Source organism: Callorhinus ursinus, unplaced genomic scaffold, assembly GCF_003265705.2.
Source record: "Callorhinus ursinus isolate GAN/ISIS: 27379988/994484 unplaced genomic scaffold, GSC_fseal_2.0 scaffold3, whole genome shotgun sequence".
NCBI lineage: Eukaryota > Metazoa > Chordata > Mammalia > Carnivora > Otariidae > Callorhinus > Callorhinus ursinus.
Window position 1 is genome coordinate 34,131,309 of NW_027397065.1, and position 21,284 is coordinate 34,152,592.

Sequence of the window (21,284 nt, forward strand, 5' to 3'; positions counted from 1 at the left end):
TATAAAATGAGGATAACTAAGTACAATATCTAACTCACAGAGATGTTGGAGGGTTAAATGTGGTAATATATGAAAGGGCTTAGAAGAATGCTTGGACATTAGATTTATACAAATGTTAAATATAAGTCTTACTACTAGTAATAATAGCACTACCACTATTCATTTATGTGGGTCTATTAAACTGTAAACTCTAAAGGGTTATTTTTATGCCCCTAGCACACAGCTAATAGTAAAAACTTAATATTGGGAGGAATTGATCTACATTCTATAATATGCAATGAATACAGTCAATTATTTATTATCCTCAGGTTAAAATTTTCATTTCCTGGTGCCTTCAGCTACTTCTTTTTGCAAGAGGTATTATTTAATGTGAAATCTCTAAATTCCTTAGAGTATGCTTTTTGCAGAAAATTAAAAGTTTATTTAATCTCTTACAAGTGGGAGGCAATTTCCTTTTACTTAATATATTTCAATAAACTTATGTAAACCACTATGATGGGCATTAAAGAGGGCATGTGATATGATGAGCACTGGGTGTTATACTCAACTAATGAATCACTGAACATTATATCAAAAACTAATCATGTACTATACCTTTGCTAATTGAATTAAAAAAAATTTTTATGTGTCAACTTGGTAGGGTCACAGAGCCTAGATATGCAGTCAAACATTATTTTGGATATTTCTATGAGAGTGTTTTTGGATGAGATTAACATTTAAATCTGTGGACTTTGAGTAAAGTAGTTTGCAATTAGTGCAAGTCCTGTTTAGAACAAAAAGACTGAGCTCCCCAGAGCAAGAGAGAATTCTGCAGCAAATAGCCTTTGGACCTGAACTATATATAACACTGGCTCTTCCTTGAGTCTCCAGCCTGCTAGCCCACCCTGATGACTTTGAACTTGCCAGCCTCCATAATCACATAAACCAGGTTCTTAACATAACTCTCCTTCCCTCCCTCTACCACTATCCCTCTTTATATATAAATACACCCACCTACAGTATACATGAAATTAAGTTGTAGACCAGGCTATAATCATTTAAAGGGGAAAAAAAAAAGTCTTTATTTGGAAAGTTTAGAATTAAAAATATGTATTATATATGTATATAATATTAAGTATGTATAAATATAAAAATTATATGTGCCAGAGAATTAAGAATCTGTGAAGTTCATTTTACTTCTTTTATCCCCTTTTGATAATAATGTGTTATCTATACAGAGTAAAAAACAAAATAGAAAGGGGATAAATTGTTTTATTTTAAATTTCAAAATTATATTTTTCATATGCTTGAGACATAAAATTTAAATCATGTACATGGATACAAAGATGGACATACCTACTTAAAACACTGACAAAACCTAGTTACAATATAATATATATTTTTAAACCAAGTTTTCTCTTTTTATAATAGAGTGAAAAACTAAGCTCATTAAAAAGTACATAGAAAAATATAATAGTTAATAGCTAATTCTGTGTTCTCTTTTCAAATACGTGGCTTTGAAGGTATGTATTAATAACACTTAAAAAATACATATACAATGCAACAAATAGATTTATAACACTTTCCTTCAGTTACCAGTTTATTCACCGTAATTCACAGAAGCTCCATGAAGAGTCATCATTTAAGGAACTCTCCTGGGTGGAATCGCAACCAAATTTTGAACATTTGGTCAAAGGAACATGAAAATTCCAGGTCTTGGCATAACAGGTAGAAAGAAATAATCTACAACGTTGTATATTTCAGATGAAGACAATCTTAACTAAGCTCCAAATCAACTTTTTTGGGCAAGTGGTACCTTACTCTCATTAAAGAAATGTCTTTACTGCTGAGGGCACTTGGTCTCTGGAGTTGATTTGGAAGAAACGTATAAAATAGGGTGTGATTTCTTACAAGTTTCCTTTTCCAATTTGCTTGCAGTTTCTTTCCCTTCTTTAACTTCTGTTTGAAGCCTTGATTCAGCAGCTAACCTACAGGCATTAAAGCATCCACTCTGAATTCAAATGCGGTTAAAAAAATTAAAGAAGAAACAAACCTCTCATATAATGGGCCTCTAATGAAACGTGATCAATTTTATGTATATGAGGAGAAAATTATAGTTGACTCCAATACTATTAAGAACTAAGTCACTGCCTCTCTAAAAGAAACTTTTTTATATCAACAGACTTAATTTTTTAAATGCCTAAAATGATATTTTTAAGGTTGATAAAAGTCATGGCAAAGCCTAAATTAAAGAATTAAAATATAATGGGGTGTCTATGATGATAATACACCTAACAAAAAAATGTAAAGGCTAGAGCACAATTTTAACGTTAACATGATATAACAAAAGGCAAACACAAGATAAAAATAACATGGAATCCTGGGCTGCATGAATACATACCAATTTGTCTTAAAAAACAAAAACTGAATTTCAACTAGAATAATAATTTAAGAAAAAATAAACAGTGGAAAGGTATTTTAAAAGGTTTATAAAGATTTTATACTAAGAGCATCAATTTATAAAACATGCAATAGTGTAGTCCCCAGTAAACCCGTATTTATTGTTACAATATTATCATAGGATTGTGTGTCTACGTTAATCATGCAGACAGCAAAAGGTTGGAAATATCTTAAGTTAGCAGATGGACTCACACATACACAAAAACAAATGTTTTGTGATATTTTATTTGTTTTTGTTTAATTTGCCAGACAAAATTCCAACATGCTACTTAATTTGAGTCAAACAAGTAGCTAAGTACATTCGCTTAAGTAACTTTTATCAAGCAAAAAAAGGCAGAAAAAGAAATGAAGACAACACAGATAGCAAGGTCTGCACTGATTAATTCTGGAACTTTACCTCCAGAAATACACAACAGTCAAGCACACTTACACCATGAATCACATATATGCAAGCATAACCTATTGAGTTCATTTTAGAACTACCTGGAACTCTGTGTGTGTGTGCGTGTGTGTATGTCAGACAAAATTCATTTGAAGTTACTTTTTCCTTGAGAATATTAAACTTTTATTTTATGAGACTTATAATGTTATTATATAAAAATTCAAGGAATGGAGTTATAAATTACAGTTGACCCTTGAACAATGTAGGGGTTAGGGGCACCGATCTTTGCACAAAAATCCTTGTATAACTTTTGACTCCCCCCATACTTAACTAATAGCCTACTGCTGATTGGAAGCCTTACCCATAACATAAACAATCAATTAACACATATTTTGTATATATATACTATATACTGTATTCTTAAAGTAAAGCTAGAGAAAAGAAAATGTTTTAAGAGAAAATCAGAAGGAAAATACATTTACAACAATGTATTTAGGGAAAAAAGTCCGCATATAAGTGGAGCCGCGCAGTTCAAACCTGTGTTGGTCAAGGGTCAACTGTACTTCTCCTAATAGTAACAGCAGCTCACATTGTTAGATGCTTTCACTGTAGAGCACCACCTTTAATAACACTAAAGACTTTAAATTAAAAAAAAAAAAAAAATCAGATAAAACATACAAAACAGCCCCTTTAAAAAGCTGGGCTATGCCTGAGTATATTAACTCAAATGCACACTTGTAAAATGTCTTATTCTCTACTCTCCCATCTACAACTCATGTAGCCCTAGCAGCCCTTTAAAGATCTCCTTTCAAAATCAGACAATCCAAGCTATTTTCACATCAATATGCTTAATTTTTTAAATGTCTAAAGATATTTGTTTTAAATGCCTCTATTATTCCATTGCATACAGACATCCTTTATCATCTTTTTATTACCTTCTCCATTTTCCTCATTCATTTCTCTTTGCCCTACCCTTGGTTCCGCTGTATACACCCCGAGCTTGTGTCTTATTCCACCCTAGCCTCAGTCACTGTTACCTACCTTTCTCTTTCACTCACTTTCTCTTATCTTCTTATCTCAATAATTTTTTTAAAGATAAGGCTCTTAAAATTTTAATTCCTATACACATATACGTCTGACACTTCCTCTTTTAGTCACAAACTGAAATACATAGAAACTAGAGGCTTTGAATTTTGATATAAAATGAAAATGAATTACCTTTGATATTTAAAAATGTCAAAATCAAAGCTCATTCTTAAAGACTTAGGATAAACATTTTCAAAAGCCAAAAAAAAATTTCACCTAACAGTTTTCTAGAAAGCTGAAATTTCTTAGATCACTAGAAAGCCCTTTTAGGAGGTAAGTTAATTTTTCTTTCATGGCCACTCTTGAACTAGGGAAAAAATAACCAACTGTACATTTATTCAAACCAACAAAACATTCAGAGATATACTAGACTGTGATATTTTTGTTTCATCAAAGAGCACAGTATGACTTTTGAAAATAATTCCCTTATTCAGGAGTTCTTTCCCTTTGCAATCATTTTAGTTTTTCTTAAAGTTTTAGAAAAGTTGAATGTAGGCAGATGAAACTGTGGAATTATACTACATGCAATACTAAGAAAGTAGATAAAGAAACAGACAGCACAGTTCATGCAGCGAAAGAGAAGAGATGGAGAGGTCTGCTGGTTGCCCTGAAGAAAAGAGGACACTGACCTGGGAGAATTGGGGGTGTTTCCACTTCTTTCACTTAAGGCTTCAGAGTCAGTTGAAAATCCTGTAAGTTTCACACATTTCTTTTCCTTCTTTGGCTGAATGTCCATGGGCAGACTTTTGTGAGGAGAGAGATTGATTCCTGGTGTATTTATAGAAACTGTCTTTTCTAACTGCAAGTTATCTTCAGAATTGCTTGGACAGCACTGAGCCTCGTCTTTCTGAGGTGGTAATCTATAAACTTCTTCCCCAACAGCACTTTTGGCACATACATTGTTAGGGGTGGTTATATCCACAGGCAGGACCTCCCGCCTTTTTTTGGGTACAGGCACTTCAATTTTCTCTGAGAATAAAAACCATTAAAAATATATTCAGTCAAGAGATCAAAACAAAGACAGTAAACATAAAAAGATAGAACTGGTTATAGTTTTTTCCTTTCTTATTCTTCATTCTTTTGAAACCCACATATCTCCTTACTGATATCTTTTATCCTTTCTTTTTTCAAGGACTTCATTAACTATCTTTTAAAGGTTATCTGGCTATAAATTTTTCCTTGGGAACTCAAAAGATTTAGTTCTTGCAAGGAAAACTTATGTTCTGATATTGTGATAAAAGTTACATGGGGCTTTATAAGACTTCAGTGGGGAGGTAAGAAAGGTTACAGTGGCTAGGAGTCAAGGAATCCAGGTACTAATTCCATACTAGCACCCTGCAGCTGGGTGACTTTGAGGAAGTACTAATCTCTTGAGTTTTATTTTCTTTATCTGTAAAATGGGGATTAAAAAAAATCCACTCCACTGTTGTAATGATTACATGCAAAGAACAAGTTAAATTCTCTATAGCAACTTGTGGCAATTAGCCCCACCCACAAACTATATTCAAAATCTGAGTACTTCTACTATGGATACTTCCCAAATTCAAAACACAGTATATCTCATTGCAGACTATGACAATAGCCTTCTACCCCCACTGCCTAACATAACATCATTCCATCCCCTATGCAGGTCTATTTACAGTCACTAAATTAATTGTTCCAATACCTTTTCCCTAACCCATACCAATGTGTCTTTCATTTTCAAAATCAAAAACGTTAGTAAAGTTGGAAAAATCATGGTTGGACATGGGGTTGGTGTTCCTACTCTACACTGTTCTTTTTAAATCATTATTTTCCCTTTCGCTTGTACTGCTCCCCATATCAACTAGATTCACTATACTTCCCTCTTTGCTGTGTTCATTTCAGCAGACTTCCAAAATTCATAATGTATAATCCTTAATTAGGAAAGCCTACTAGGATCAGGGAAGAGAAAAAGGATGAAAGAGAAGCCTTTTTAAACTATTAAAACCCTTACTATTGCTGACAATCTCCCCACTACAGTTAAGAATCCCTCAAGTCACTGAGACAATAATAGTCTTAGGCATGTGAACAGTGTGGGGCAAAAACTGGCTGAAAATCTATAACCTAAAACGTGTAATAACACTTTTCTTGGGTCTAAGAACCATTGCATTCTTGGGCTTTTTTACTTTTGGCTGTTTTTTAATTTACAAACAGTAAAATCACTCTTTTTAGTGTATAACATGCAGAGCCCTTGTGGTAAGGCTATTTTCTACCTCAGTGATTATATTTGCTAGTTGTCCTCTAATTTCTATCCTACTAGTCTTCCTCAATAATAGAGCCCCCAAGAGTATACTCAATGATATTGTAATAACTTTGCATGGTGACAGATGGTAACTAGACTTATCATGGGGGGTCATTTTGTAATGTATAAGTACCGAATCGTTATGATATACACCCAAAACTAAGAGAATATTAGATGTCTGTTACACTTAAAAAAAGAAAATCCCAAGATGTCGTTGGGAACATGGCTCCTGAGAATCAACGCTGCATTTCTCAGCTTTTCTTGTAGGTAGATAAGGCCACATGACTCAATTTTGCTCAAAGATTATGCCGAAGAACAATACAAATGAAGCCTAGATCGTGACACTCCGACCAGTCCTGGAATGCCTCTTCCAGACTTCTGTAATGGAAGGACTTAATACCTATCTTGTTTAAGTCTCCATTATTTTAGGTGTTCTATAAACAATATTAACTAAATCAGCTCCCAAACATCAGTTGCTTCAACAAAATCAAACTCTTTGACATACTGCATAAGATATTGTAATTGTAAATGGAAAAGTCTCTAAGGTTTTCAAACCTTATCAAGGTTCTAATATACAGATATCCAACAGAATACCTATTATATTCATACATACCCAGTACTCAGTTCTCTTTGAATTTTCCTACACATTTTGTAGCTGTAAATTTATTAGATATACATAACCACAAATTAGTTTGTAATGAGATTTGCATAAAGCTGTAGTAAGAAAAAAGACCTGATATGATTTCTCAGAGTTTCTCATAATTTAAAAAGACAAAATATATGAGACATGCATACCTTCAGGTTCATACTTCAGTTTTAGCTCATCTAGTTTAGCTCTCAGTTTCATATTTTCACTTTGGGAGAGCTGGAGGCATCTTTCATTTGCAAAAAGTTTTCTCTCAATATCCAAAGCCCGTTGGCTCTCAAATAATGCTTTCATTCGCTGTATGGACAATTCACCTTTAGTGCTTTCATTTTCTTTGCTATATAAATAAAAAAAGGAGAACCAAGGAATATTAAAATAACACATAATATACATAAGTGTTTTATATACATATATATAAAACACTGTTAGTGCAAACCATTTATTACATATTCGAATTCTTAGATAAACATATACTTCCTTGGGGTTTTAAGTAACAAAGAAACAATAGGGGCATCTGGGTGGCTCAGTGAGTTAAGCATCTGCCTTTGCCTCAGGTCATGATCCTGGTCATGATCCTGGGATTGAGCCCCACATCCAGCTCCCTGCTGAGCAGGGAGCCTGCTTCTCCCTCTGACCCTTCCCCCTCTCATGCTCTCTCTCTCTCTTTCAAATAAATAAATAAATAAAAATCTTAAAAACAAACAGGGCACCTGGGTGGCTCAGTTGGTTGGGCGACTGCCTTGGGCTCAGGTCATGATGCTGGAGTCCCGGGATCGAGTCCCACATCGGGCTCCCTGCTCAGCGGGGAGTCTGCTTCTCCCTCTGACCCTCTCCCCTCTCGTGCTATCTCTCATTCTTTCTCTCTCGAATAATAAAATCGTTTAAAAAAAAAATAAAATAAAAAATAAAAACAAACAAAATAAGCTTTAGCAGCACTTTCAAATAAAAAAATGTCATGCATTCTTCAAAGGAAAGGAGGAAAATATTCTTTCCATATTAATGCATGTGTAAATAATTTAAGTTTCAAATTAGATATTTGTTCCTGAAAAATTTAGATTGTAAGAACATTTTCTATGTCAAAGTTCTTTTCACTTACCAATCTAAAATGCTAAACATGGAGAAATGAAAATATTTATTCATTGAAAGTATTTTTTTCTTCAATAACCAGCACTAAGTATATATTGATTATATCTTATTTGCTACACAAAGATATTTTTGTTGTCTTTCTTTTCTGGAATTTCTTTAGGCAATTTGAAAACAAAAATTTGTAGTCACTAACAGTACTTATTATAAGCAAGTCAAGAGAATGTCCATCTTTCTAAGCACCCAGCACTTACTTTAAGTTGTCGAGCTGTATCTGAAGTAAATCCATGTAATAGGTGTTATCTGCCGGAGCGCCAGAGCTGGCAGAAAGTTTAGATTCTGTACTTTCATATAAACTCTAAAGAAAACAACAATTGTTTTTACTTAAGATCAATAACAAATTAGGTTAATCCAGTTGTCCTTGAACAATACAGGTTTGAATGGCACAGCTCCACTCACATGTGAATTTTTCACAGTAGAGTACTATACATGTATTTTCTCTTCCTTACAATTTGCTTAATAACATTTTACTTTCTCTAACTTAAAGAATACAGTATATAATATGTATAACATACAAAATATGTGTCAATCGGCTGTTTGTAAGTAAGGCTTCCAGTAAAGAGTAAGCTACTCATATAAAGTTTTTGGGGTCATAAAGTTATGCAGCTTTTTGACTACACAGGGTTGGGCATCCCTAACCTCTGTGTTGTTCAAGGGTCAACTGATTTAAGATATTCAAACCAAATCTGGCTGCATAAAGGAGTTACATGTACCTTAAATTTCTCCAGATTTCTAATTTCACCTAAGAGGTGTTTAATTTCACCGTTTTTCTGCTCCAGCATAGCAAGCAACCGTTCCTGCTGCTCATATTCAGTTTGAGACCCTTTCATTTGTAGCAATGTGGCGATTTGTAACTAGGAAAAAAAAAAAAAAATTACCACCCTAGTGCCCACCCCCCCAACAGAGAACTGTTAGGGGAGAGGAAGATTCTGGTAACTATATTTTGGTACAACGCATATTCTATACTACGTCACATTGAATTCAGTTTGGAAACCAATAGCTATGTCTACTTTAATAATCTAATAATTTGAAAATATTTATATCAATAAGTTTAGTTACAGCTATAACTCGAGTACTTATTTGAGTACTTAGGAGTAATATCTGACATCGATAACAATTATTTGTACTTCTAGTGAAATGTAAAATTGAACTGAATGGCTATGATCCAGAAGCATCACTTAACTGGTAAATAAACTTGTCCAAATGCTATAATGTTGTGCTTTACTCATCATATGCACTGTCATTAAGGGTCTGATGGGGTTTCTCAAAAATTTTGATTAACTTCAATAGTATTAAGTGGAGGAAATTATTAAGCTACTCACATTTATAATGGTGAGACTTACAAATGACAAGGATGGAAAACAAAGGTAAAAGACACCTAAGGATACCGAGGGAATCTTCAATACAAATATAAATGTATTTATTTTTTAATAGCAGCAATCAACTTACCTAATTATGACTCCACCTAAACCTGGAGTTGTATACCAACTGAAGGGAAATTAACTGGAATCTAAAACTACCATTCCTTTCTGCCTTCAGAAATTTCTGGAGTTCTAAAAAGTGCCAAGAGTTTAAATATAGTTTTGAGTAACACAAGCAATGATATATGGTTGCAGTTATGGTTATGAAAATAGAAAGATGACTTTTAACATTTTTTTAAAAGATTTTATTTATTTATTCATAAGAGACAGAGAGACAGAGAGAGAGAGGCAGAGGGAGAAGCAGGCTCCCCGCTGAGCAGGGAGCCCGATGCGGGACTCGATCCCAGGACCCTGGGATCATGACCTGAGCTGAAGGCAGAAGCTTAACTATCCGAGCCACCCAGACACCCCAACTTTTAACATTTTTAAGGACCCACTTTCTGTTCCTGCTTCAGACTGGAGTCTAAGAAGATTCAGATGCTACTTGTTTATAAAGATAACTTGGAATATCATGGGAACATCTGAAGATTAATAATAGTAGCCAAACAAATACTGAAAGAAAACAGAAATGTGAGAAAATTCACAAAAAAATCATTCCTGGATAGGGGAGTCTTGGTAAACCAGGCAGTACCACTGAAATCCTTTAAAAACCACAGCTGTTTATTATCAGCACTTCCTTATATGCCAAGCACTGTATAAGCATTTTACTATGCTTTCATTTAATTCCAGGGCAATTTAAGAAGCAGGTTCTATCATATCTACTTTATAGGCGAGGCAAGTGATGATGCTCTGAAAAGTAAAAATACTTGTCCAAGGTCACATAGCTAGCAAGTGACAGAAGTAGGGATTCAATCCCAAGTTGATCTAACACCAAAGTTTAATTATTACCTTATTTCTTTTTAAATCTCACCATCCAACTGGGTGATGGCCATTAATAAGGGCACTTGAAGTAATGAGCACTGGGTGTTATATGCAACTGATGAATCACTGAATTCTACCTCTGAAACTAATAATACAGTATATGTTAATTAAATTGAATTTAAATAAAAAGTTTTTTTTAAATTGAATGGGCCTATATGCTTGACTTGAGGAACTTCAAGAAGAGGATATCCAAATCTCACTCTATAATAAGCCTTTGCAGGAGAACTGAAGAATGATGAGAGAGCTAGTTTTCACTGAAGTAGAAACCTTAGGCCTGTGCTAAGAAATGCCAGGCCAACAGCTGGAAATAAAAACTTTTGAAATTTTTTTTCTCCGTTACATAAAGATTTATATATTTCTGGGAAAGCTATTGAGTAACCATTTAAAAAAAAAAAAAATCAATCACAAAGCTATTGAGTACCCATTAAAAAAAATCAATCAACAGATGCTAACTATACTACTACAAATACCTACTGAAGGATTAATTTTTTGAAATAAAATATAATAGATCTTTTAGTCAATCTAAAGATACTTTTTCCAAAATAATGCAGTTCTAGAAATAACTAAGTACACTCTTTGAAGGAAAAGATGCTTTCTTTGATGTATCTGTACACATAACGTGGATACAAAATCAGTTTAATAAACCTTCGATGGTGATAACCTTATACCTTCATTCTTTGCATCTGTTCTCTGTTAAATGCATTTTGCTTCTTTAGTGACTGATACTTGACTTTCATACTGATAAACTGACGTTCCATTGCTGCCCTTCGATCTTCCACCTAGAAAATATTAACATGTTTAATTACTCTTGTATTAAGTGAAATGCCAATTTAATCAATGGAGTATTTGTTACATACCTCTGCAAACAAAGAGTTGCCTTTACTATTGGGGTCCAAGGCTTGCTGGAGTGCCTGGTCTAATTGCACCTGAAGATCTTGATTTGCTACACGAGCTTTCTAAATTTGAAAGAAAACAATTTAGCTAATAGAGGTTAAATTCGCAAGGAATCAACTCATTATAAATTGGAAAAAATGTTACTCTAATCGTGGTACCTCTAAGGCATTATAGTAAGAAACTGCTTCTTTCTCTCGCTCCTCTTTTTCTTCTTTAAGTCGGTCTACCTGGCGCATTAAATTAGTACTAAGAAGTTCTAGTTGTTCTTGTCTGTACTGTAGTTCATTCACTTCTTCTTTGAGGGTGGTCTATTCAATAGGAATTGAAAAAGAGGAAAAGCTCTTGAATAATCTTTCATTTAGCAGCTGCTCAGTTTATCTGTCAGAAGTGGTTTACAGCCAAAACTAAAACTAGTTAGTCAGCAGTTGCATAATAAAAGAATAAAAATTACTAAATTTTTCAGCAGGGAACCAAATGAAAGGCTATCTTTCTTTCCTATAAATTTAAGCCTTTAATTTTTAATTAACCTCAGCCTGCAGTGAAAAAAATCTACATTCATATGCATATCAATTTCCATGAAACCAATGTTTTATATAGAGTTTTTATGACACAAACTAGGATCAGAGTTAATGACTCTAAATTCTCCCAGAGGTTTCATTAATCTAAAGGTAATCTGCTTTACATAATCACATAATCTAAAACTTTACTATGAATGAATAATCCACCGAAAAACTCTGTATTTTTTAATCAGTAACATTGAAGTTAAGACAAAAAATATTTCAGCTTTAAAATTACCTAAGAATTATAACAAAAACGTATAAAAAAAATATGCAAGGAAAAAAAAAACAAATCTAAGAACATAAATGCCATAAAAATTACCTTCACACTTTCCATTTCGGTCAGCTCAATTTGAAGAGCCAGCATCTCTGAAGACATGCTTTCGTGTACACGCTCAGACATTATTCTCATTTCCTCTGACTTACATGAAAGGAGTTCCTTCTGATGATCTACTTTGTGCTTCAACTGCTTTTCACTAAGCCTAGCTTCATCTAATTCGGCTTTCAGTTTTTCTAACTAAAGTAAAAAAGAAAAAATCTCAATCTTAAAAAATCAAAAGGTAAGTGAAGGCCAGCAGAATATACAGTTACAGTATAAATTATTCTGGTAACCACAGAATAACTATTTTATAAGACAGTCAAGCTGAACAAAACTACACTTTCATATAGTTCTCTATCTTGGAAAACTAAAATATACAGTTTAAGGGAAACAAACTTATAGCAGAAGGATGAAGTTGTAGGGTCAAGCCTAGATTTAGCTGTTTCATTCCTCCTAGGTAAAAACTGTGAATGACTGTATCTACCATTACTGGGTTACTGTGGCTCTCACCCAAGATCAGGGTGGTAAAACATTCCGCATGATGCCTAGCATTCACTAAACAATTTCTGTTATCAAGAAAAAACTTTTGCTTTATGTCCAGGGTTGTAATTATCACCTATTTTGAATTATCTTCAATGAAGTATCAACATTCTATATCCTGGTATCTGTTTTCTATTTAAAAAATAAGAGCCTCGGGCGCCTGGGTGGCTCAGTTGGTTAAGCGACTGCCTTCGGCTCAGGTCATGATCCTGGAGTCCCGGGATCGAGTCCCGCATCGGGCTCCCTGCTCAGTGGGGAGTCCGCTTCTCCCTCTGACCCTCTTCCCTCTCGTGCTCTCTCTCATTCTCTCTCTCTCAAATAAATAAAATCTTAAAAAAAAAAAAATAAGAGCCTCTTGACTTGTTTTCCTTTTTCTATTTTCATGATGTGAAAAAAAAATTTCAGCTGAACGATCTGTGTTGAAATGTGACTATCTTTCTGAAAAACATCACTGACTGACCTAAATTTACTGCATGATGAGACTATTAAGGTTCCTCTTCGGCCAAGGCTAAGCATCTTACGACAATGATATGCGTTGTCCTACAAACATACAAATAGTCCATACAAGTAATCAAAGTATGTCTGGGCTCTTGGCCACTCTGGCTTCTATATGAAGAGTGAATGGTATGAATAGCAAAGATGGAAGCAGGTTGCCTGGATAGAAGGCTACAATAGTAGTCTAGGGGAGAGAGAATGGTGATCTGGACTAGAATGGTAGCAGCAGAGATGGATGCTTTGTAGATCAAGTTCTTAGAACCAGTTGAAGGAGTAACTGTGAGAAATAAGTGAGGGGCGCCTGGGTGGCTCAGTCAGTTAAGCATCTGCCTTCGACTCAGGTCATGATCCCAGGGTCATGGGATTGAGCCCCACATCGGGCTCCCCGCTCATTGAGAGAGTCTGCTTCTCCCCTTCCCTCTGCCCCTAATCATGTTTGCTCTTTCGCTTGCTCACTCTCGAAAGAAAGAAAGAAAGAAAGAAAGAAAGAAAGAAAGAAAGAAAGAAAGAAAAGATATCAAATATAACTCTAAAATTTTGGCAGAGGTGATTTGAGAACATCCATTAAGACTGAAAATATTTTTTGACTAATTTAGTCTTTGCTCACCAAAAAGCCATCTCTTATATAAATGGCCTTGCTTCAGATTATGAATATTTTCTACATTAGTCTTTTTTGTTTAGGTAATGAAAGCCACTGCTAAAATGAAAATAACATGGCAGGGACGGGGGGGCGGGGCAGGAATCATTATCTGTCACTGGTGTCTCAACTCAGATTAGTTTCAGACAAGGTGGATTACTGTTTGCCAGTATGAATGCAAGAAGATTCTAAGTATTATATGAAAAGGGATTTTGATAGCCATGTTCATCTGACTAAAATTTAGGAAAAAATATAACCAGTTCAAATATATAATTTCATTAATATCATTAGTTAAAATGAGAAAACATTTAAAAAGAGAGTTAATTTAAAGAAATTAACAGTATAGGTGGTATAGATATGGACAAATCTTAAAAGATGCTACACAAAACATGGAAAATTAGAAAACAGGCCCAAAGTCAGTTAAGGTTTTGTAGAAAAGGGTCTGGAAAGTATGGACTCTATACAAAGAAGAGCCATGATAAAGGTTCTGGATTCTTTTGAAGTAACCTGAAGGAACTGGATAGTTGGGGGTAACCGAAAAAGAATGGACAACGTGTTTTTAATGTGTGAAATGAAGCCAGTGTAACATGTCGTTAGTTTTAGTGACGTGGGCTTTGGAATCAAACAGCTCCAGTTCAAATCTTGACTGATTTCTGTGATTTTTGTCTAATTTATTCAGTATGTTTAAACATTGGTTTTCTCATCTGTTATCCACAGACAGTAATTGTACCTTCCTTACTGAGTCGTAAGAGGCAGATATGTCACTAGCTTATCTTCAATAACCAAACTAGAAAGTATCAATTCTAATGTACATTAATTTACAATAAACTATTGGTTTCTTTTGTAGGATTACAAAGTGTACTACTCCTTTCAGTGAAAGCTAGGACACTAGTCTTTCTGAAAGGGGACTGCCATACTACGCACTGTAAGCAAGAAAGTCATGCTTTTCACTAAACTAAAATGCCATAACAATATCCAGTTATTGAAATTAAATAATTGTATTTAATTAGTAGAATGTTATTAATACACGTCCCTTAGGTAAACTCTTGTTTCTCAGTGTTCCCACTCCCAATATTATGATGATGGAGCCTTGATCTCAGCTATTTTGCATAGATGGCATTAAGAAAATCTTCATCACCTAAAATTTACATATTGCTAACTCCATGAACATGAAATTTTTGTTTTGACATACATAGATATCCAAACCTTATTTTTTAGTTCATTTACTTCTTGTCCATGGCTTCTGCTCAGTTGTTCTTTTAATTGCTCCAGGTGTGTTTTTTGTTGTTGTTTAACAGCTTCACATTCAGAGCTCAAACTTTCTAACATTCGACTCTTAAGCTCAACTTCTCTCTGAAGAGTATATTTTTCTTGTTCATAATCCTGAAAACAGATTCAATTATAATTCAATTACATAAAAATAACTTAAAGCCACCACATATAAACAGTTCTCACCTTCAACTGTTTCATTCCTGTTTCACATATTTGCTGCTTTCTAAGTAACAACCACATGTAGACCTGGAATAACTCTGTAGCCAGTCAGTCTTAAGAAAAGCCCCGAGGGGTTTAGTCCATGCCACTGATGAGGTAATTGCTTCTATACCCTACCCTGTCAAGGAAGTAAGAGGTGTTCCATGGCATGTCAACATGTCACCCACGCGCCATTCTAACAGGGAAGTTTAAAGATTAAAAAAGCATTAGTTCAAACTCATTCAATAAGTTTTTCAAATAAGATAAAATAAAACTAGATTAAATCAGAGAAAAATAAGCAAGTTATCTTTTTTGCTATACTTAAATTTTGAGATCAAAGTTTAAACATATTACTGAGCATTTAGTACATAAAACAGATTAATTCATTCTTTCAATAAATGTGTGCCAGACATTACACATATAGCAATGAACAAGACAGACAAAATTCCCTTTCTCATGGAGCTTACAATCTGGAGTTAATTAGCTGAATTAGTGAATGATAGCAACTTTACAAAACACTCAGGGAAGACCTCTCAGCTGAGGTGATGTTTAACAGACACCTAAAGGTTGAGGACACAATTCATGACAGTGAGGGGATGTGCAATGCAGATGAAGGCAACAGCTCATGTAAAGCCCATAAGGCAGGACTAGTATAGCTAAGCACAAGGGAAAGTAGTTTAAAACAAGGTCAAAAGGTTGGCATGGGTCAGATCATACAGGAATCTGCAAACCCAAGTAAGGAGTTTGGATTTTGTTGTTAATATAATTGGAAGTCATAACTGTGTTTTTAAAAAAGCAGGACTGTGACATGATCTTTCGTTTATTTTTCAATGGCCATGTGGCTGCTGTGTGAAGAATGAACGGTATGAAAGGCAATGAGAGAAGCAGGCAACCTGGTTAGAAGGCTACAGTAATTTAGGGGACAGATGATGGTGGTCTGAATTAGAGTGGCAGTAGCACAGATGGATGTTTTGTAGGTCAGGTTCTTAGACCTTGTTGATGGATCAAACATGAGAAATAAGGGCCACAAAGATATGTAGTAAAATTCCCTGAAATTTGGCTCAAATTATTATATATTTACTAAGTAAGCTAAATTGCAAGAGAATGTTGTTAGCAGGCAGGGAATCAACTATTCTGTTCATGTTATGTTTGAGATGTCCATTAGTAGGCAATTGAATACACAAGTCTAGACTTTAGGGATAAACTAAGGACTTGGTGTAGTGTCATAAGGCATTTAGATGTTATCTAAAGCTATGAAACAAGTGAGGTCACCAAGGAATAGTGCAGATAAAACAAAATCTAAAATCCGATATGTGCAAAGAAAAGAGTAACTTGATTTTTCAAATTCAGAACACACAGGGTCAGAAAGAATATTAGGAATTCATTCAGTTTAGTCCCCTTTATTAGAGATAGGGGTGAATAAGAACTAGAACTATAATCTTCAAAAAGGAATAAAACTAATAGTAATAATAATTGCTAGACAATACTAATGTTCAATAGCTAAGCACAACCTTGTAAACATAGGAGTCCAGGGTCCTACCTCAGTCATGGTCATCATTTCATTACGACATTTATCCAACTGATTCTGCAACTCATTTTGGCTCTCCACTAGTTGTAAGCCATACTGTGCAGCTTTTAGTCGCTCTTCTTCGACCTCTTTGAGCTTGCATCGAAGATCTGCAATTATATCTGTCTCCATGTTTTTTTTTTGTTTTTAATCTACTGTAAATAGAGGAAATGAAAGTACTTAAGCTTAAACAAAATATTCCGTACAATGATAACAATAATAAAAGACATATATATCTTTCCCCCCAATACTATTGCCATGTAAAAAACACAGCATTGAAGATTTTATTACTGGCTTTTAGGTGGTCAAATTTGCATTCCTGTTCTAAAAGCAAGGTCTGATAATTCTTTCACCTGATTTGAGACCAAATCAAACAAAGAAAAAAAAATTGAACACATTTAACTTTGTTTCTAAGAAATGCAGTTTTATCAGGAAATTGTTCACTTGTGTGCTAAGCTTCCTTAAATGCTGAGGTAGGGTGGGTCTCATATTTATATCACTATACAGGTAACCAAATTAAGAGCACAATGAAAGAAATTAAGAATTTATAGTAACACGACTGCTACTTAAAATATAAAAATGCAGCTTTGAATAAGGTTTGTAAGGCAAGGACTATCGTGTCCACAATTTTTCACAACAGTGTTAACTTCCTGAACACATTAAATTTGCTGTATTGACAACAGGTTCACTAGTATTTTCCATTATTTATAAGAAGACATGAAAAACAGAATCATGTTCAGAGTAATTAAAAACATTTCTTTCATTCTAGATTTGCAATCAAGGACTTAAACAATGAAGGACTTTTATTATATATAGAAACATTCCACATAATTCAACCTTACTCATCAGCCTTTTCAAATTGTTCCATCTCTTAGGCCAGATTCAAACTCAGCTTTGCATTCAAAGAGCAACAGGCCGTTAATAAGGTTGTTTCCCCACTTCCCAGACAATGTAGTCATCATTCAACAATTATTTCTTAAAGCCTTATGTGCTGATCTCCATTCTGGGCATTTCAGATCCATCAGAAGCCAAATGAGCCAAAAAAAATAAAGCGCTCTTCTTTCATGAAACTTACCTTCCAGTGGGAGAAGACAAGCAATAATAGTATCATAATTACATGTATAAGAAAGTAAAGAAAGAAAAGAACAGGATAAGGGAACCTGGAAGAAGTCGGGGTATTGCAACTAGGATGAAATCTAAAATAAGTGTTGGGGGGAAAGCCCTCAAGGTGATTTCTGGAAAAAAAGAACAAAAAACCTTGCAGAGGATAAAAGAATTAGCTATGTATCTATTTCAGGAAAGAACAAGGAGTAGAGGAAGAGGGGTAGCACTAAAGTGGAAGAACACCCAAAGAATGAACAAGATAGAGTTTAAGTCACAGGCAGTAATGGGGGAGAATAGGCAAAGGAGGCCATCACAAGGACTTTGGCTTCTACTCTGAGTGAGACTGGGGGTCATTGTGAAGTCTGGAGTAGAGAGTCGATACTTTAAAAAGGATCATTTTGGCTGCTATGTTGAATAGTTCGAAGGGGACCAAGTGGGAAGCAGAAAGACCAGGTGAGATGATTGCTTACGCAAGGGTGATTGTATAGGAGGTGGGGAGAAGTGATCAGATTCTGCACATATAGTTTGAAGGTAAAGCCAACATGATTTTCTGAAAAATTAAATGGGGGTGTATGAAAAAGAGAGAAGTCAAAAAAGCCTCTAAGGCTTCTGGCCTGAGCAACTAATAGAGCAAATTTACCATCAGCTGAATCATCAAAAATTATGAGTAAAAATTGTTTTGAAAGAAAATCAAGGGCTTATGTTTTGGACATGAAATGTATCAAGTAACGAGTTGGCAATACGAGAAGGATCTGGGCTGGAAATATAAACCTAGGAGTTATTAACATAAATCCTTGAGTCTTGGTGTCACCAGAGTACGAACATAATTAAAGAGAAGAGGACCAAGGATTGAGCCTTTAAGAGGTGGGAAAGAAGACAGCAAAATATACTCAGGCATGACCAGTGAGGTAGGAAGAAAACCAAGAGCACATATTATCCTGGAAGACAACTGAAATGGGCTGGAGAGAATGGTGGGAAAACAGGAAACAGTTCTGCTGCCAAGCAGAATAGATAAATGAGGCATTAGCTGAAGGGAAAGTAGGATTAAGTTTATCTTTTTTAAGATACAATATTTTAAGAAAAAATAGCATGCTTGTATGTCATGGGATAGATTCAGGAGAAGAAAAACTGATGATATAGAAGGCATGGAGAACTGCTAAAGTGATGAAAAAGAATAAGGTCTAATGTACAGGGGCTGATTTTAGATGGGAGCATGAATATTTCATCTAAAGTAAGGGAAAGCAAAATATATGGGTACAGACACTGATAAGTAGGTAGATTAGTGGTGGGAATCTGAGTAAGTGCCCCTCTAACTGCTCCAATTTATCAGTGAATTAGGAAGCAAGGTCATTAAAAATGAAGATGAAGGAGGAGATATATGGTTCCAGAAGAGAGAGAGGGAAAAAAAAGGGTATCCTGTTATCCAAGGCTGGCAGTTACTGCTCTAAAATACAGGAACTTTCTGGGGTGCCTGGGTAGAGCAGTCAGTTAAGGGTCTGACTCTTGGTTTTTGGCTCAGGTTGTAATCTCAGGGTTGTGAGACTGAGCCCCGCGTGGGGTTCCTCACTCAGTGAGGAATCTGCTTCAGACTCTCTCTCTCCCTCTCCTTCTGCCCCTCCCCATTGCTCACTCTCACTCTCTCAAATAAATAGAATCTTTAAAAATAAAGTACAAGACCTTTCCAAAGCCTGTAGGTGATGGGGCTAGGCACTAGTTATTGCACTGGTTTATTATGTATTTATTGAGGATTTACCATTTGTCAGGCAGAGTGCGTCAAATGAATTACCTCATTTAATTCTTTTGATGGGCCTAAGTTAAACATTGTCATCAACATTTACCAAAGAAAAAAAGGGAGCTAGCCTCAAGACATCCCAGCCAGCAATGTCCAAGGAAGTCAAAAAAACTAGCTCTCCTTCTTTCAAAAGATTTGCTAGAATTCCTATTATGTCTCAGGTACTGCGCTATAACTGAGGACACAATGTGGACCCCAAAACTAGACAATGTCCCTACCTTCTTGACTCTTACAGTCCATTAGTGGAAAGGCATTAAATCAAATAACTTAACTGTAAAGTTTTTTAAGTGTGATAAGCGCAAGAGGGAACCTATAACATGGGGGCGCTGTTCTAAGTTGGGAAGTGGGGTGGGGGCAAGGGAGTATGGACAAGAGATTTCCCTGAGGAAGTGACTTTTTTGCAAAGGTCTAATGCATGAGTAAGAGTTAACCTGTCAATCTGCAAAGAGGTACCTGGGTTGAATAACTATACCTAACACATGTCAGACATTTTATTTGGTGCTTTGCATATATAATCTAACTCAACAACCCCATGAAATATAAGGTATTTCCGCCATTTACACATATGCAAACCGAGGCACAGAAAGGTTAGGTAACTTGCCCAGGGTTACCAAGCTAGTAAGTGGCTGAGATGGGGAACCAGGGTCTAGCTCCAAAGTCTGGTACTCCTAACCACTTTTGTGTTCAGCCTCTCAGAAACATAACATGCACAAAGCATTTAGGACAGGGAGCTCAGGAATTCAGGCTGCCTTAGTTCTTATTCCGCAACACACTGGCAGCATGAGCTTGGACGACTTATTTAAGGTCTTGGGTTCTCATCCATAAGATAAAGACAGTAACATTTACCTAACAGGGGTTTTGAGATTAAACCAGCTAAGGGATGATAAGCACTTAGAATCTGACACGCAGTTGTCTGGGGCAGCACTGTCCAACGGAAAAGAATGCGCGTTGTGCTATGTCATTTTTAATTTTCTAGGAGCCTCGTTAAGAAAAGTAAATACAGGTGAAATTCATTTTAGTAATATTTTATTCAACCCATCCATCCAAAACACTAGCATTTCAATATGTAACCTTTATAATTCTTAACGGACTGTTACTCTTTTTGTATAGTCTTCGAAATTCAGCGTGCATTTTTATATTTACAGCATTTCTCAATTTGGACTGCCACATGTGGCTAGTGGCTACCATAGTGGACCGCGCAGGCGACCCGGCCTTCCTTACTGATGCACGATACCCGGGGGGGTGGGGGCACACAGCCCAACAGAAGATTGAGACCGGCTCGGAACCTAGCTGAGAACTCCGGGTTCCGCTGAAGAAGCTAGGGGCCTCCGCCGTGACCCAGACCCCAGGTTTCCCGAGGCCCTGCTTCCCCCCGCCCCAGAGAGAATCCCTTTGCGGCTCCCACCGCTCCTCTCCACACGCACCTCCCTCCAGGCCCGTTGCCCCTACCTCTCTCCTCACCCCTTTCTCCTGCTGCTGCAGCCGGCGGCTCGTGACGAGGGCTCACGGCAACCAGGTTCACGACGGTACCACCACCCACGATTAGAGACGCCCGCCCATTCACGCAGCTAGCTCTCGGGTAAGCGCCAGGGCTTTTTGAATGCTGTT

The 21,284-nt window shown here is 35.8% G+C and overlaps 1 protein-coding gene across 4 annotated transcripts; it reads right to left on the reverse strand.

Moving 5' to 3' along the window:
- Nucleotides 1-1,151: 1,151 nt before the first annotated feature.
- On the reverse strand, nucleotides 1,152-21,282 carry SPDL1 (spindle apparatus coiled-coil protein 1). 4 transcript variants are annotated; one of them, XM_073890097.1, is made up of 12 exons: nucleotides 21,138-21,282; nucleotides 16,754-16,935; nucleotides 14,950-15,126; nucleotides 12,075-12,269; nucleotides 11,354-11,503; nucleotides 11,159-11,257; nucleotides 10,970-11,080; nucleotides 8,673-8,813; nucleotides 8,154-8,257; nucleotides 6,966-7,153; nucleotides 4,537-4,876; nucleotides 1,152-1,967 (listed from the first exon to the last, which is right to left on the reverse strand). In XM_073890097.1, the coding sequence occupies exons 2-12, from the start codon at nucleotides 16,910-16,912 to the stop codon at nucleotides 1,820-1,822; spliced, it is 1,812 nt and encodes a 603-aa protein (XP_073746198.1). In that variant the 5' UTR covers nucleotides 16,913-16,935; nucleotides 21,138-21,282; the 3' UTR covers nucleotides 1,152-1,819. The 4 variants fall into 4 exon arrangements, with proteins under 4 accessions (XP_073746198.1, XP_073746204.1, XP_025722846.1 ...); XM_073890103.1 differs by lacking the exon at nucleotides 1,152-1,967 and adding an exon at nucleotides 2,649-3,459; XM_025867061.2 differs by lacking the exon at nucleotides 1,152-1,967 and having other exon boundaries at nucleotides 3,483-4,876.
- Nucleotides 21,283-21,284: the final 2 nt, after the last annotated feature.

Coding starts and splice junctions, on each gene's coding strand:
- SPDL1 (XM_025867061.2), bottom strand. CDS start 16,912: ATGGAGACAGATATAATTGCAGATCTTCGATGCAAGCTCAAAGAGGTC. Junction 11,081..11,158: donor GCAACTCTTTGTTTGCAGAG/GTATGTAACAAA, acceptor AATATTTTCTAG/GTGGAAGATCGAAGGGCAGC. Junction 7,154..8,153: donor ATACAGCTCGACAACTTAAA/GTAAGTGCTGGG, acceptor TTATTTATATAG/CAAAGAAAATGAAAGCACTA.